We start from the raw sequence: 14578 nt of genomic DNA on the forward strand, positions 1-14578 counted from the left end.
GCCTTTATATATCCATAGAAAGACTTTACTCTGCTTGCATAATAATGAAGTTAATTAACCCTTTGAAAGCTATTGGTATATACCACCTGCTTTAACAATCGGTAACTCTTCATTTTGCTCACAGAGTTTAATTATGGGTTTCATGTGATTCTCAGAGTAAATTAATTATTTCCTTAAACATCTTTAAATATTTGATTTTTGTAATGGAGAAATGCTGTGTTTCCTTTGAGGTAAGGACTGAATTCTGAGATGTTATTTAAATGAGCCTTAGTTTTAATAGGTTAAAAGAGTGTACTACTTAAAAAGCATGTCACATGGAAAAGTTTGAGTTCAGTATGTCACCTTGCAAGAAATTCCCATCAATTTGTCAGTAAACATTCCTACCACTTCATGCTGTGAGTCTTGTGCTGCAAATGAAGAACTGTGTTTGTCAAGCAAATAATTTATTCATACTCATGTACACACAGTCTTTGTTGTACAGAAGAATACTAATGAATGTGTACCATATGAACCAGCTATCCATATTTATACTAGAAGATTAAATTTGATCTAAAGGTACAACGTACAAGAATTACAATATAAAATCCAGGTGTTTAGAACAGCTAAGAAAGTTTGAGACAATTTCTATATTACACAACCAATGAATTAACTTTACATCAGTGTCAACAGTTATTTATAAATAACGAATGTTTAACTCTTTAATGCATATAATGTAACAGATTGTATTAAAATTGAATATTGCTTACAATACATAATGTATTAATGGCACATTTAAATTAACTGGTCTGATAACATTAGTACACAGTATGGTACGTGATTAAGAGATAAACTTCACTGTGATTTCTTCTGAAAATTACATTGGTCTCCAGATGTTGATGTTAGGTTTTTACCGAATTCCAGATTACATAAAGAGTTGTGCCTGCATGGAGGTGTGTCGGCAAGTCGTTCTTACATTGGATGTATCCTTTCTAATGGAATATCATGACAGTGCAATGCAACTAGTTATCATTCATATTTTGTGCAGAATAAAACTTCTGTGCTTGGGGTACCTTATGCAGGTGAACCTGTGACGATATCATCATTACTTTCAACATCCTCTGGTGGTGGGTTATCTTATGACAGTCTTCTCTCTTTTGCATCCACACTTAAGTAACTTAATTTGTATATCTTCTCTCAGTTTTGTCTCTCCACCTAGCCTGTCTTTTCCTCAGTGATCATTTTTTCAACATCTTCACTTCTGAAGCTTTCAAAGGAGGTCTAGTGTTTTCTGTGTGCTGCATGTGTTTAAAAACACTTTACAAAATTAAGTTTTCTGAAAATACTGAAATGTGTTTTCATACAGGGACCAAAAATTTGACTGTTAAATATGACTAAAGCACTAAATTGGGAATCTCTAGAACAGTGAGAACAAAAACTAATACATGGAGAAAATTCCTTCATGAGGACCTGATAGTCACTACACTGGAAAAATGTTCCGCCTTTTTTGAAACCTGAAGTTTCATTATTATGTTCACAAGAGCCTACCACTGGACCCTATTCTGAGTCAGATGAATCCAGTTTGTAGTGTCACACTCTGTTTGCTTAAGATTCATTTTAATAATATTCTCTTATCTCCCAAGTGGTCTCTTTCCTCCACATTTTCCAACTAATATTTGTGTACAGTTCTCATCTCCTCCATTCATGCCGTATATTCCATGATTAAATGTAGTGTATTATTTATATGGTCAAAACCAATAAAAGTGAACCGTAAATGCAGGTGAAGCCTAACACAAGAATCTTAAATCAGAATTCCTTTATAAGTTGAAAATATTTGGCAGTTACTTAATTTTATTTACTAATTTGTTATGATATTCTTAATTGTTAACATTTACATGAAGCATGCAATAAGGACATTAAGACCATGATTCAGTTCCTTAACATGTCAGACCTCTGGAAGTGGTCGTCTAAAATTCAGTGACTTCAAGGACTTAATGTGCAGCCTGAAATACTGGCAAACATCATTCAAAAACCACACAAGAGAGAAAACAGGGATACTAAAAGCAGAACGACTTAGAGATGCCTTATTGGAAGTGGGTATGTGGTTTGTACTTAACTCTAATAATAATATTAATGATGATGATGATTTGTGCTTATTTTTTTATTTGTAGCCATATGTAACAAAACTTTAAACATCTCAGATTATACAGCATCAAATGTATCAGATGATTAGGGAACTGTGATTTAAACAATGTGAAAGGAAACAGTCATGGCCTAATTGAAGTTACTTTCTCTGCCTGTAGGGACTGAGGAAAGCAATGTAAAACCTTTGTCAATATAGCTGGTCTCTGATTCAAGACTTGAACCTGGCACCTCCCTAAACTAAAAGCAGGAATTCCGTTTACCCCGCTGTGACTTTTGACAATAATAACATGGTTGATTAAGGGCAAGACTAAAGATGATAGCATTTGGATTATTTTAATTCTTTCATTGAGAAGTTTGCTTACAATTACATATTTCAATAAAACAGCACATTAGTGTCACATTAGTACTCTGTTCATCCTTGAAGTTGATTTATTTTGCTGTATGAACTCAAAGTTTTCAGTTACTATAATTTGTTACCAAATTTTATACATTAAATACAACATCACTGTCATATTCAAATTATTTTTAAGGATATAATCAGGAGCTTCCAGTCCATTGCATTTCAGCCTTTACCTTTTTATGCTGACTTACACTTAGAAGAAGACAAGTCTTATAATTTTGTTACATGTGCCAAGTTAATATATCTTAGAGATCTTTGACTTTCATGGCTACATTTATAATATTACATTCCTTTGTATTAATTTACTTCTTATCATCTCCTTATTCTAGAAAATATATTATCATGCAATTCATTTACATTGTTTCAGGTTTCCAGTTGAGTACAGATGTACTTTCAATTCTCATTCTTCGCTACATGAGGAAAGATGGAACACTTCGTTTTGGGGATTTTGTGTCTGCCATTTTACATCTCAGTGTTGCATTCAGTAAGTAATGTGTGATCTGCTTTCATAATGAACTCGGTAAAATTAGCAGGAAGACATGAAAGTCAGCCGTAATTTGCTCATTACTATGAATTCCTGCACTTCAATTTTGAGAAGGGGTTAATTAAAAAGAAGCCATTAACAATGTTAAATCTCAGTTAGACTAGTTATTTGTTCAAATTCATTACATTAATATTACAATTTTTGTCAACAGATTTATTTGAATCAAAGGATCCACTACAGAATGGGAGTATAAAACAAAGTCTTGCAGAGGTAAAGTGAATTTGTCTTTTCTACTATAAATAAATGTGCAATTTATGGTTCGGTATGTCATACAAGAAATGGTATTATCAATTTATAAATATGGAAAAATGAAATGTTGGGAAAGGCAGTCGGGATTATGTCACTGGTTAAGGATTTTTATTTGTATTTCAGTGGCTGAAATCTTCCCTGACTTGTTGACATAGTTTTCAAGGACACTGCTGCTTGCAAATAAAATGATTCCCAAAGCTTCAAGTCAGTGCAGTCATTTCAGAGAAAGTGTGTGTGTTTGTGAATTATGAATATTTTAAGTATGACAGTGTAATTGTGTAATTTGTGTATAGTGTATATATTAATGAGACATTAAATATGTATGTTGAATATTGTTGATGCTCTTTTATAAGCTAATACGTGACACAATTTCCCATCTTTTCACTTTGTTTTAATGGATATTAATAAACAGTTCATTATCATTTTCATGATAGCAAAAAGATTTCTTAGATTAATGCTACAGCATTTGTTATTTTTGTATTTTCTTATATAATATTGAAATGTATCTTGTGGAAATACATTTTGGATTGAATTCAACTGGTTTTAGGTAGAGTCTAGTGGCAGGCTATTGTGAACATATTGTATTCAATAAAATTATGGAATTGTTTGAACATCTTAGTGACTGTCAGCTTCTCAAGAAACAGTCTAATTTATGGAGTTACATCTAATAAATCTCCAGATGTTGTATAACTTGTTTTCTGTAAATTTTAAAGATTCCGATGCCTGTCAACATAGGAAATATAATGTTTGAAACTCCAGTTATAGGTTTGTACATAATAGAATGAACGAACTATTCATACCACAACACAACTAAAGACTGATATGGGTCTTGGTTTTATGGGGAAATTTCTGCTAGCTTTCTGAATCTTTGACATTTGGCAGGACTGGTTGACCAGGGTTTGGCTTGTACCAAGGCATGGTGTGTGTGTTCCTACCATGGTCACAAGACCTCTACTGCAATAAATTAACTAAGGTCTGAAAACAAATTTGTATTGTATCTTATTTAATCACTCTAGAGGTTGCTTCCCATACAGAATGTAAAGCAATGCTGATAATAGAAAACAATATAGAATTTGTTGTAAAATAAGCAAGCATCTCATAGAGTGGTGGCATCTGGGGGTAAGAAAAACCTTAAAGCGTTAAAATTCCTGTAACCTACGCCTTTCATTAACCTCTGCATTTTGTAACTAGAGCTTTACTATTTAGTAATGATAATTCTTGATATATACACACACACATGACATTCATATTGACTCTTTGACTTTTAATTTTATATGGGAGTGTCTCGAGAAATGCACACAGACTATATTCCAAATGACAGTTTAGTAGTGCAGACGTCTGGTGACCTGTCTGCTGACTCTGTTCAGGGGCAGTGAATGGGTAACTTAATTTTCATAACCGGCGTTCTCCACAGGAAGGTAACTGGTTTCCAATTCAGCACTTTTTCACGTTTCTCAATTTGATACACGTTCTACTCATTTCACTTATCTCGTCCTCTTTGATTTGATCACTCTAGTAGGCTAATAGTTTGTGAGGAGTACAGATCTTACAGCTTGTCTCATTATAAACATCCTTACTCTCCCTTTCTTACATCCAAATACTCGGTCTGTGGTGAGATGAAGTTAAAAACAACAGGTACAATTATTTTCAACTTTTGTTATTTATGTGGGAAACAGAAAGATATCAAAATATGGAATGAATGGTTGCAAAAATTCCCTGGATTGAATCTGCTCTCCGTGAATGTAATTTGAATTTGTTACATTTGCTTCCAGACATTTAAATTTCGACTCGTTTGGGAAGGGTTTGTTAGTTGTCTTTGTATTTGCGATTTTGTTGTGCAATATGATGACAAGACATGAATATATACTTAGCTTTGTTCACGTTTGTTGTTGTTGTTGTTTCTCGGCTCTGCAACCCTGTTGTGGGTTTCCACCGCCTCCTATTCGGAGGTTTCTTGGTATTGGTCGTGAAGTAGTGAGTGACCAGCCCACTGACTCTGCACAATTTCTACTCAATCCTGATTTGGCTGCCACGTTTATTTTGATTTTGTCTTTGCGGTATGTTTTGTCTCAGTAAATTATTATTGTCGGCAACATTTTGTATATTTATTTACTCACCATTAGGAAGCCCTGCGTGAGGGATCAGCCCATTGCCAGGCGTGTACCAACACAGGACAACTCTTAAAAGGAGGACCGACATTTATGTACCGAGCGGGATTCCAACCCATGACTTTAGCGTCTTAAATCACCAGTCTATGAGCTTAAGATATTTTTCACGCCTCAGGAATTTCGGGATGAGATCCACTAGATTGTACATAGTCTTCACAGTAAAATCACATCCTGGAGTGAGAGACAACTGTAACTGATTGGTCCGCATTTTAATTTAAAACGTGACAATGTAATAACAAACAGACTTGATGACCTACTTGTTATCATGCCAACTGGCCCCCGCACTTTCTGTGTACGTATTATATTGAAGTTGCAGCAATATGCTGTCCAGAGCAATTAACTTCGCTCTTTACCGGATATAAATCAGTTATTTCTTGTTGTATCTGTATGGCGCATGCGTCACACAAGGGGGTTCTGTCTTTTCATTAGTTTGCATAAAACCACTTAACATACTGATTACGTACGACTATTGTGTCGGTGTTCTTAGTTCGAGAGTGCTACGCTTGGGCTACTGGTCACTAGAAGAAATGTCACTGAAGAGAGACAACGCCACTCTGCCTGAATTGACTGAAGAAAATGAAGACGAGAGGACACCATCTACGTTGCATAAACCTGAACAGGACAGCGTTCGTTTTAAGGTAAAATATTTCTTTGAGACGTTACGTGGGTCAGTCCATTTACGCATAATATTTTATTTCTCTGAACAGATATAACAAAAAATTTTCTTCGTCGTAATCTGCAACTTCTGCCTTGTGGCCTGTTTCAATTTAGTTGACATTTATCTGAAACTATGAGGACTCCTTGGATGGGGAATCGGCCCATTGCAAATGCTGTACTGCGTAGGACAGCACAACACAGAACCCGTTAGAAAACGTACACATAGTTCTGGCGCACTCGCTCCGTTGTTGTCACAAGAACAAATATTTTTGGCCATACTGAGTGAGGACTGAATTTGTTGACAACTCTAGACCATTATGACCAATGAGGATGCGCTTTGCGCTTAGACTGCAGCACACATTTCCGTTCTTGCATCATGTTACATACGCCAAGTCAATCTTCTTCATTCAAGGTGCATATTGTTCTCAACCCTGTGGCAGGAAGACACAGCACTGCTGACGTCACGGTCAGTGGTGCTCTGACGCCGACCTCGCAGGAAGTCTCATCCGATGTTCACCCCACGCCTCTGCAAGGTAGGTCACGAATCGGGATACATAACCTACAAAAGAATAATTTCTAGTAATAATTCTTTCACGGCCAGGTTTCGAATCAAAGGATTTTTCCTCTAGCCTCTAGCCTCGGCTCTAGGGTACACCCAGCCTCTTGTCCAACTGGTACCTGGGTATCTTTGCCGGAGCGTGACACTGACTATTCACATCCCATCTAGTTCCGACTTGAAGAGCGAGTAGGAGCTGAACTACTCTCCCCCAAGCGCCTCCATAGCGTGTAACAGTGCAATTTTACTTACTGCTGTTAAGAAACATTATACCTGTTCATTAATTTAAGGGTTTGACGAAAATAATCTTATAAACAATTTGACTTCACCAATAAATTAACTGCTTTCTGAAATCTCGAACCCAGTGTCACATCGTTTTGAAAGGCCAACGACCCAAGTGGTACACGTCTACCAAAATCAGACTGCGGTCTCGGAATAGAGGCTTTGCGCTCAATGTTCATATTTCTTACTGTTCCCAAGAAAAGTCGCCTACTTGTAATTCCAGCGACTATTCAAGCTTATATGCTTAATTTAGTGTTTGAACAGATTTACATTTACAGTTAAATATTTAAGACTTTACATTTATTGCGTGATTCTTTTGTTAAGTCGGTTGGTTGTCTGTGAACAATCACTAAACTTAATACGAACGATTTCACTGTTAGTCTTGTCAGAAAGTCCAAGTATGATTAGAAGTTGCTGTATTCTGAAGGTATGAACAGTGAGCCTTAATACGAATGGGATATATGTTTTGTCGTTTTAGGTAGGCTCTTTGCAGGGAAAAAAGTTTTAGAAGGAATCCACCTCTTTCTTGTGCTAACCTTTAAGATTTTAAATCACATTGGTAACTTTTTGTACCACCCAGTTATGCATTTTATCTGCAGAGTTTATTGCTGGGTTTTGTATGATCCCAAAATTGGTAGAGATTATGTCCATAAACAGCATTAACCGATCATACGATTCGTAATGGAGAAGCGTTGTGTTTTTCGATGAATTTGGACCTGACTTTTTAAATATTATTTGGATAAAAATAGTTAAGGGTTGTTACAAAAATACGATTCTCATATGCAGCCATTTGCCATCTTCGCGAAGCTTAAAAAATATAAGTATAGAAGTTCAAGGCGTTGCCAAGTTTCGTTCCCTATATAGTTTAAATCATTCACGCAAATATGTTATTATCGTTGAACAGAACCACGAAATCTTACCTACTTTATGAATGCGAACTTTGAAAATTGTTTAAATTAAGGAAGAATTTAGATGTTATACTGAATGCTAAAACCCATTGCTGCCTGTGGCGTCACTTTGATGCTTTGAAGTGGACCAAATGTATAAATCATTAATCATAGTAATAGGAATTTATTTATGTTAGCAAACACGTGGCAATGTCACTCGCATTCAAGTGACTGCATGAAAAATGGTATCAGCTGTTTTCCAGTCGCTTGTGACACACACGATCATAACGGTGCCAGATTGCGTTCAAACAAAACTGAAATGGCCATATAGTCATCAGAAGCTCTTGCAGTGTTAATTAAACTTTATTATCAGGTCACCGTACGGCTTCATTAAAGTTTATCTACTTCATTCATTTCTGAGATAGAAAATGAAAATAGGTTCTATTTCACCCGTCCTCAACTCTATAATAAATGGTTGCTTAAGCATGCGTACGTTATCTAACTTATGCAGAAAAGTAATTCAGAAAATTTTTAACGTTTCCACAGTAATCCTTCATTTCAGTGAGTAAGGAAGAGGTCTGATAAAACTGGAGACCTTTCTTTTTAGTTCTTCTACCTTATATTTTTATTATCAGTAATACAATTTAGTTTCCAACTCTGAATAACATTTGTCGTAGTATTCGGGTGTAATATACTGAAGTCCTCAGACGCGCAACTTTGCCTCCAACACACCATCGCGTTTCATACAGATTTTATAGACTTGTTTATAACGTCTCGGCATATGAAATACATCATGTCTGCAGTTCACACACTCCATTATGCAAAGATACCAGCGCAGAATCTTCCTTGATACCAGAGTTATTCAGCTTACCACCGAGTTACCAACCTATCCACCCGAAAACACATCCGTCAATCCATCCATGGATTTGCCCGACCTTGCATCATCCATGCATGCATCCGCGCACTTTGATCACAACCCCAATCATGGAGTGCCAATCGAAACTGCTTTTAGGGCCCTCACGTGTGTGCAAGCAGAGCAGGAACCATCGTGCCTCGACGCCTTCTCTAAAAGCCTCTGGCTCCAAGAGTCCGCGAGGTGTTCGCCGCGTAGATGTCGCCTCCACTCCTGTTCAAAGTAAGTCACGCCACGTTATCAGCGGTCTCCGAAAACGCAGTCTTACATTCAGAGATCAACGCTGAAGTGTCAAACCGATTTATAATTACAGTATGTCATTTGAGGCCAGTCTTGCACTTCGACTGTCGAACGACAACTGACGGACTGGCGCGAGTAGGTTACAACATGGCGAGACCCGTGTGGGCTCATGTATAGTCACACCGACATGTGTGTTTATTAATCCAATCGAATTGTTTCGAATTGCAATCATAAACAAATATTTTAATATGGGTTTCATGACTTTTCGATCAACCTGTATCAGAAGTAGTTAACTCTAAGCGGTCAAACCACATTTTGTTGAAGCTTTAGGTACGAACTAAAAAAGGCTGTTAGATAAGGTAAGAAATTCCAGAAAATTAATTCTTTATTAGTATTCACGAATTTGTTGAATTTTCTTTGTCTGTGTTCGTTTAAAAGTAGGTAGGACTCTGAAGCAATTTTAGTAATTTATTTACTGTGGCGTACCACTTGAAACTTTTCACGTTCCACACTTTGGGAAACACTGCTATCGAGGAAATAAATCGGTATCCTAATCTGCGTGTTGGATAAACCCTCGGCTGGGGATTTCAGTGTGTACAAAATTTTATGTGATTAATAAAACTACGTACATTAATCTTTGACGTTGAAAACCTCTTGCAGTTTCAGAAACATGTGTGTTTAACAGCTTCGCTTATTGGTACAACGCGTGCAGAAATACAGTAAACCCTCGTCCAACGCGGGTAATACATTACTCGAAAGCGTCGCGTTCGGTGAAACCGCGTTGGGCGGACTTAATATGGCATGGGATTAATGAAAATACGGGGATACAGCCGTATAAAGTCAAAATAATTATGTTTTGTTATTTATGAACAGGCTGTGTAATAAACACAATAAAGTAAAGTCGATAAGTTAAGCATTAAAGCAAAATGTGAACGGAAAGTTAGACTAAAAAACAAAATGTCAACAGAATTGCATGCTGACTGCTGTGCTCATACCACCCCGCAACTTATCTAGAACTTTCATTTCCTCATCTAATGTAATAGGCTTAAAACTTTTCTTTGCTTTATTATCACTTTCACATTTACGTTTTGATTCCATGATGGTGTCCAAGAGCAATATCATAAACAGTGAAATACGAGAAAAACAATACGGCCCAAGTTAACACGGGGGCAGCGTTAGCGAGGTTTAGACCGAAGTTGGACGAAGACGGGGTAGAATTTACGAGGAGGAGGAATTACGAGGTGATACATGAACTGAATGTTTACACTCTTTTCATACGCTGAATAATATTAATAGAAACCAAGCTGGTTATGAAAGTTCATGCTCTGAAACTAGACCGACTTTACCTTTTTAAACAGCAGTGGTATTGTTCGTATGCGTACAATCGAATTTTCCGGTTCGAGTTTCGGACGGGACAGACTAACCGATAATTATCGTTATCTTCTCAGTCCTTTCTGACGAACACCAGGGTACAACTTTGCAGTATGCCACGCCCACTTCCTCCTAGTAATTTTTAGGTCACATTGTATATCATTCCTACATTTCAGTAAATGTCAAGTAACCGGGTTCGAGCCGAATATTGGTGGACCTATCGACTGCTTTGAACAAGTCCATTTAGTCACTCTCGTCACATTAGCACCTGATGTTCTACGTCTCTGTTTATTTGAATTTCTTCTTTTCTTTCTTCGTCCTTTGTTTCTTTCCTTTCGGTTGATTATTTGTTTATTTTTCTTTCTCTTAAATTATTCCGTGTCTTTCCATTTCCATTTAACATTTTCAGTTTCTCAGAGAAACTTTCCGTCTGTCTATACACAGATTTCCTTTTGAGACAGTTCAGTTTCCATTCTACCCCGAGTAGCTTTACTCATCCCTTATGAAGCAACAAACTCGTATCGTGAACCTGTCTTGCAAAAATATTGTATGTGCGCTGTGCCCCTTGTTGTTAACTCTTGTCGCGGAAGCAGATAGGTTACTTACTGTCTGCTGGTATCCACATCCTGAGACAATTCCCGTAGACTAACCATCCGTGTTTATTTTAAAACAAGGTCACACTCTTGCAAAGTGCGGTTTGTAGTGAGTGTGCAGTGCAAGCTGACTGTGTTCACAGGACCAACGTACCACGGTTCCTCCACCGTGGTATCTCCCTTGAAGCCCACAGTTCACAGAAACGCCCAAAAGTTTGCGATGACGTCCACACTTCCAGGTTAGTTTGTTAACGAAATCAGTAGAGTGAGTGGAGAAGACTAAGATTATATAAATAGTCTGCATCGTACATGCCTTTGGCATTATATTTATAAGTTGATTCAGTAAGTGGCTGATACTTTCGGAGCTGAAATAACATATCGGTTACACTTAATCCTCGTTTTAAGAACATAAATCAAGGACAAAACTTTGTATTTGAAAATTAAAACATTTTTCTGGTAAATTTTTCAGGGACTGGTAGTGAGGTTTTGTGTACAAGGTAGTGAACCTTCTGATTCCATAAAACATGGGGAATTTCGTGAGTAGCTGAGCATACTATTACCTTCTCAAGAAAGGCCCTGCTCCATGGAGTATGTTTTCTGGCAAACATTGTTAATTGTCACCACAATAAAAAAGAATCATCACAATAGAAAACCCAACGAGGGATAGAAAATCACAAAGAATGCATTTTAAATTCAGTTTTCCAATTTTTTCCACCTTTCTTATAGTTATGGAAAGTCGAACTCCGTTTTCGAGATTGATTTAAGAACTTGAGGAATATCAGTGAGGATAACAGTTACTGGGCGGGATTCAAGTTGGATACGCAAAATATGAAGATCGGACATATTTACAGTTCGCTCAGCCTGCCATGAAATAAAAAGTATAAATTTTTGTGACCATCCGATTCATTAATCAGGCTTTATCGGTTACTATGTTAGTGTAGCAATTACTCTTTATAATTGCATTCTGGAGGTGTACTCGCTTATTCGAGATCAGGTTATCGGACATCATAATACACTTTCTGCCTCTCTTACGCATTTTTCAGGCATATACAGGTTCAGCGTCTTTAAACAGGCCACGACACACATTCAAATTCATTATTTGAGGTTATTTGCCACTCTGGTCATCTTATTTTATAATGCCATTGAGACAGCGTCCTCAAATAAGAACAGATTGCGAATAGAATTTAATCTGACTTCAGTGCGCCTGACACTTTTATTACGACAAATACGTGACCCTGTGATCGTACTGCGCTTCCTAATACGCATTTATAATGTAGTCACATTGTTCAACGAACCACTCCATCGCATATATCCAAAGTAGATAAACTATCTGCACGTGCCTTGCGCATTCAAAACAACTCAGTAAACATTCGTTTGTAATTCAGTTAAATTGTTTTCCGTTGAGGTCCGGAGTACAGGGAACCTTTTTCTTGGTCACCATAGCATTACGTCACCGATTTGACTATGTCGCCATGTTTTATAACATGAGAACTCCAGTTACAGATATCTGATTATTAATTTCTGTAATAATGCTATGTTTTCTAACACTTTTAGCACAAAATCTGTATGAATCATGAAGGAGGCAGAAAGGATGAAAGAACATGTCCAAAATTGTTCCGTACAACATTGTAAAAGTGTTTATAACATGAACATGGCTGCTTTCTAGGTTGTTGCGCCGTGTAGTCAGGAAGAAATTAACCACGTTATAAATTGCTACCAAACAACACGACGCAACAACCCAAAAGACTACCATCTTCATACTTGCTTCCGCGAGAACCTGAAATCTCGCTTTTTAACACGTACTAATACTAATATTGTACTCACAATTGCAATAATTTATTAGACGGTCGCCATCTCGGAATTTTAATTTGAAAAGCGTCGTTAAATGCCACATGAATCATAAGCTGAGATGTTATGGTGCTGAGAACCAGAGTTCTAATTCTGACAAAGATTTTTCAGACACATAACATTAGAGTACATAAAACCACAAATTAAAACGCGTTGTCCGGGTGACCGCAGGTGAGATTAGTGGAGGTCGAAGTGGCACTTAAGCAGGGTTTTCTCCGAGTTCGTCTGCCCCTCCTCCCCGCTAACAATCATTCCACCATTGCTCCATACGCATCTATCACCTGGTCATGAAGCAGCATTTTATAATTGTACTCCCTCGGTTCCAAGTTAGGGGCATCATCTCTGACCCGGTACTTGGATGATCTCGGAGTAGAAGTGGTTTAGTTAGTTTTTTTATATAAACTACCGTATTTTTGTGCGATACGAAATTAGCGAGAAACGTGTTAAGGTTGTTGTAATATAAGGTAGGAATTATGGTTAGTTTTCATAAGGTACCAACGTGAAATTCCATTTAAATATTTACGTGTAGCCTTCTTGTACATTATTTAATGAAATTTCGCAAAGTTGTTCAGTCCACCTTAGCCACCTTATTTCGTTGTCCTATCAATACTAGATGACTGATATAAATTGCGAAATCCCTCTTTGAATTTCCATCATGCAACCGACTAATTTTATCTTCCGTCTGACATTTAGCGAAAAGTATTAATACATGCATTTGGGCAATGATTCTCACTGCTGGATCCTAAGAAAGGCACAGATGTGCTATGCTCCGTAATTGGCAAGGCGCAACATTACATAAGCCAGTTCAAAGAGTGTTGAATATGAAGTGGCTCTACTGTGACGTAAGCGCCGCTTGCAAATGAGTAACACTTGATGGCACGTGACAAGATATCATATTATTGTTTGTGACGACTAAAAGGAGATGGTTCTGCTTCTACTTTGAACGTAAAATGAGATGTCGCCATTCGACTCCTAAATCAAGGCTAAACATAATTAGCTGAGGGGTGTCTAGAATCTGCTCCATTTTCAGAATTTTACGGGGAAAAGTAAAATCGATGCTTGTTCAGTGCGGATAAGAATTCTCACTAATGAAGTATTTTCAGGAATGTTTTCAAAATAAAGTTCAGTACTCCTTTTATTATAAGCAGAGTGGTCATAAAGTCGCAATTTTATGTAAAACATTTTTGTATGCAACACTGCGCAGTCACAAGTCCACGAATGAACTGATACCATCACAAAGTTAACAAGGACGGTGAGAATGGGGGCCTGCATATTGAAATTACGTGTTTTGTTTTTCCTTAAAGAAATTATACGTCTTATGTCTTATTTACGCCATGTTTGATAATGCAGCTCAGTGCCAGGTCTTCTGCGTTTCGTATCCTTTTCATCATCTTTTATTTGGTTTCGTTTATTTCTGAAGATCTGTATTGTGTAATTGACTCCATCTTGCTTTCCTATCGTGCTCTATCAATATTTGTATATCTCTGGTATTTATTTGTTCTTGCAGTAACAGATTTGTGTCTACAAGGAATTAGCATCAAGGCGAATGAGAAATTGGTAGCTCTCTGTACTTTAAACTCCACTAGGCCTACATCTTTCCTCGTTTGTTTCTGGTGAATAGTCTGGCGCCGGGTTTAGGGGAGTGCATTTTACCTTAATGTTCCCTAAGCATGGATTCTCTTACAGTGCTAAGTGGCAATTTCAGACACAGGAATGTTTATGCACGTTCAAACAGCTGTTTCTTTTGGA

The 14578-nt window shown here is 37.2% G+C and overlaps 2 protein-coding genes and 1 long non-coding RNA gene across 9 annotated transcripts in view; 2 read left to right on the plus strand and 1 right to left on the minus strand.

Moving 5' to 3' along the window:
- The window catches only part of CalpC (calpain C), a 33532-nt gene extending 29888 nt beyond the window's left edge, over nt 1-3644 (plus strand). The window contains exons 14-18 of the mRNA XM_022086948.2: nt 901-959; nt 1926-2073; nt 2889-3005; nt 3217-3275; nt 3438-3644. Of these exons, the coding sequence (XP_021942640.1) occupies nt 901-959; nt 1926-2073; nt 2889-3005; nt 3217-3275; nt 3438-3464 (410 nt within the window). The 3' untranslated portion in view covers nt 3465-3644. The remainder of the gene's footprint in view (nt 1-900; nt 960-1925; nt 2074-2888; nt 3006-3216; nt 3276-3437) is intronic.
- LOC110841416 (uncharacterized) lies at nt 427-11085 on the minus strand. Of its 2 annotated transcripts, none has more exons than XR_015535933.1 (2): nt 10995-11085; nt 427-6698 (listed from the first exon to the last, which is right to left on the minus strand). It is a non-coding gene; the product is annotated as an uncharacterized LOC110841416 (long non-coding RNA). The 2 variants fall into 2 exon arrangements; XR_015535934.1 differs by lacking the exon at nt 10995-11085 and adding an exon at nt 10364-10985.
- Nucleotides 5855-14578, plus strand: part of LOC110841414 (putative 3',5'-cyclic phosphodiesterase pde-5) — a 37088-nt gene continuing 28364 nt past the window's right edge. For 4 of the 6 annotated variants that reach the window (XM_087351801.1, XM_022086940.2, XM_022086941.2 and 1 more), the window contains exons 1-3: nt 5990-6120; nt 6552-6672; nt 8877-8999. In XM_087351801.1, coding sequence (XP_087207927.1) covers nt 6010-6120; nt 6552-6672; nt 8877-8999 — 355 coding nt within the window. In that variant the 5' untranslated portion in view covers nt 5990-6009. Of the gene's footprint in view, nt 6121-6551; nt 6673-8876; nt 9000-11052; nt 11221-14578 lie in introns of those variants that run through there. The other 2 variants (XM_087351802.1, XM_087351804.1) reach the window with 2 other exon arrangements.

Source organism: Zootermopsis nevadensis, unplaced genomic scaffold (genome assembly GCF_977971745.1).
Source record: "Zootermopsis nevadensis isolate Lab colony 2312 unplaced genomic scaffold, Znev_1.0 Znev_ptg000020l, whole genome shotgun sequence".
Taxonomy (NCBI): domain Eukaryota; kingdom Metazoa; phylum Arthropoda; class Insecta; order Blattodea; family Termopsidae; genus Zootermopsis; species Zootermopsis nevadensis.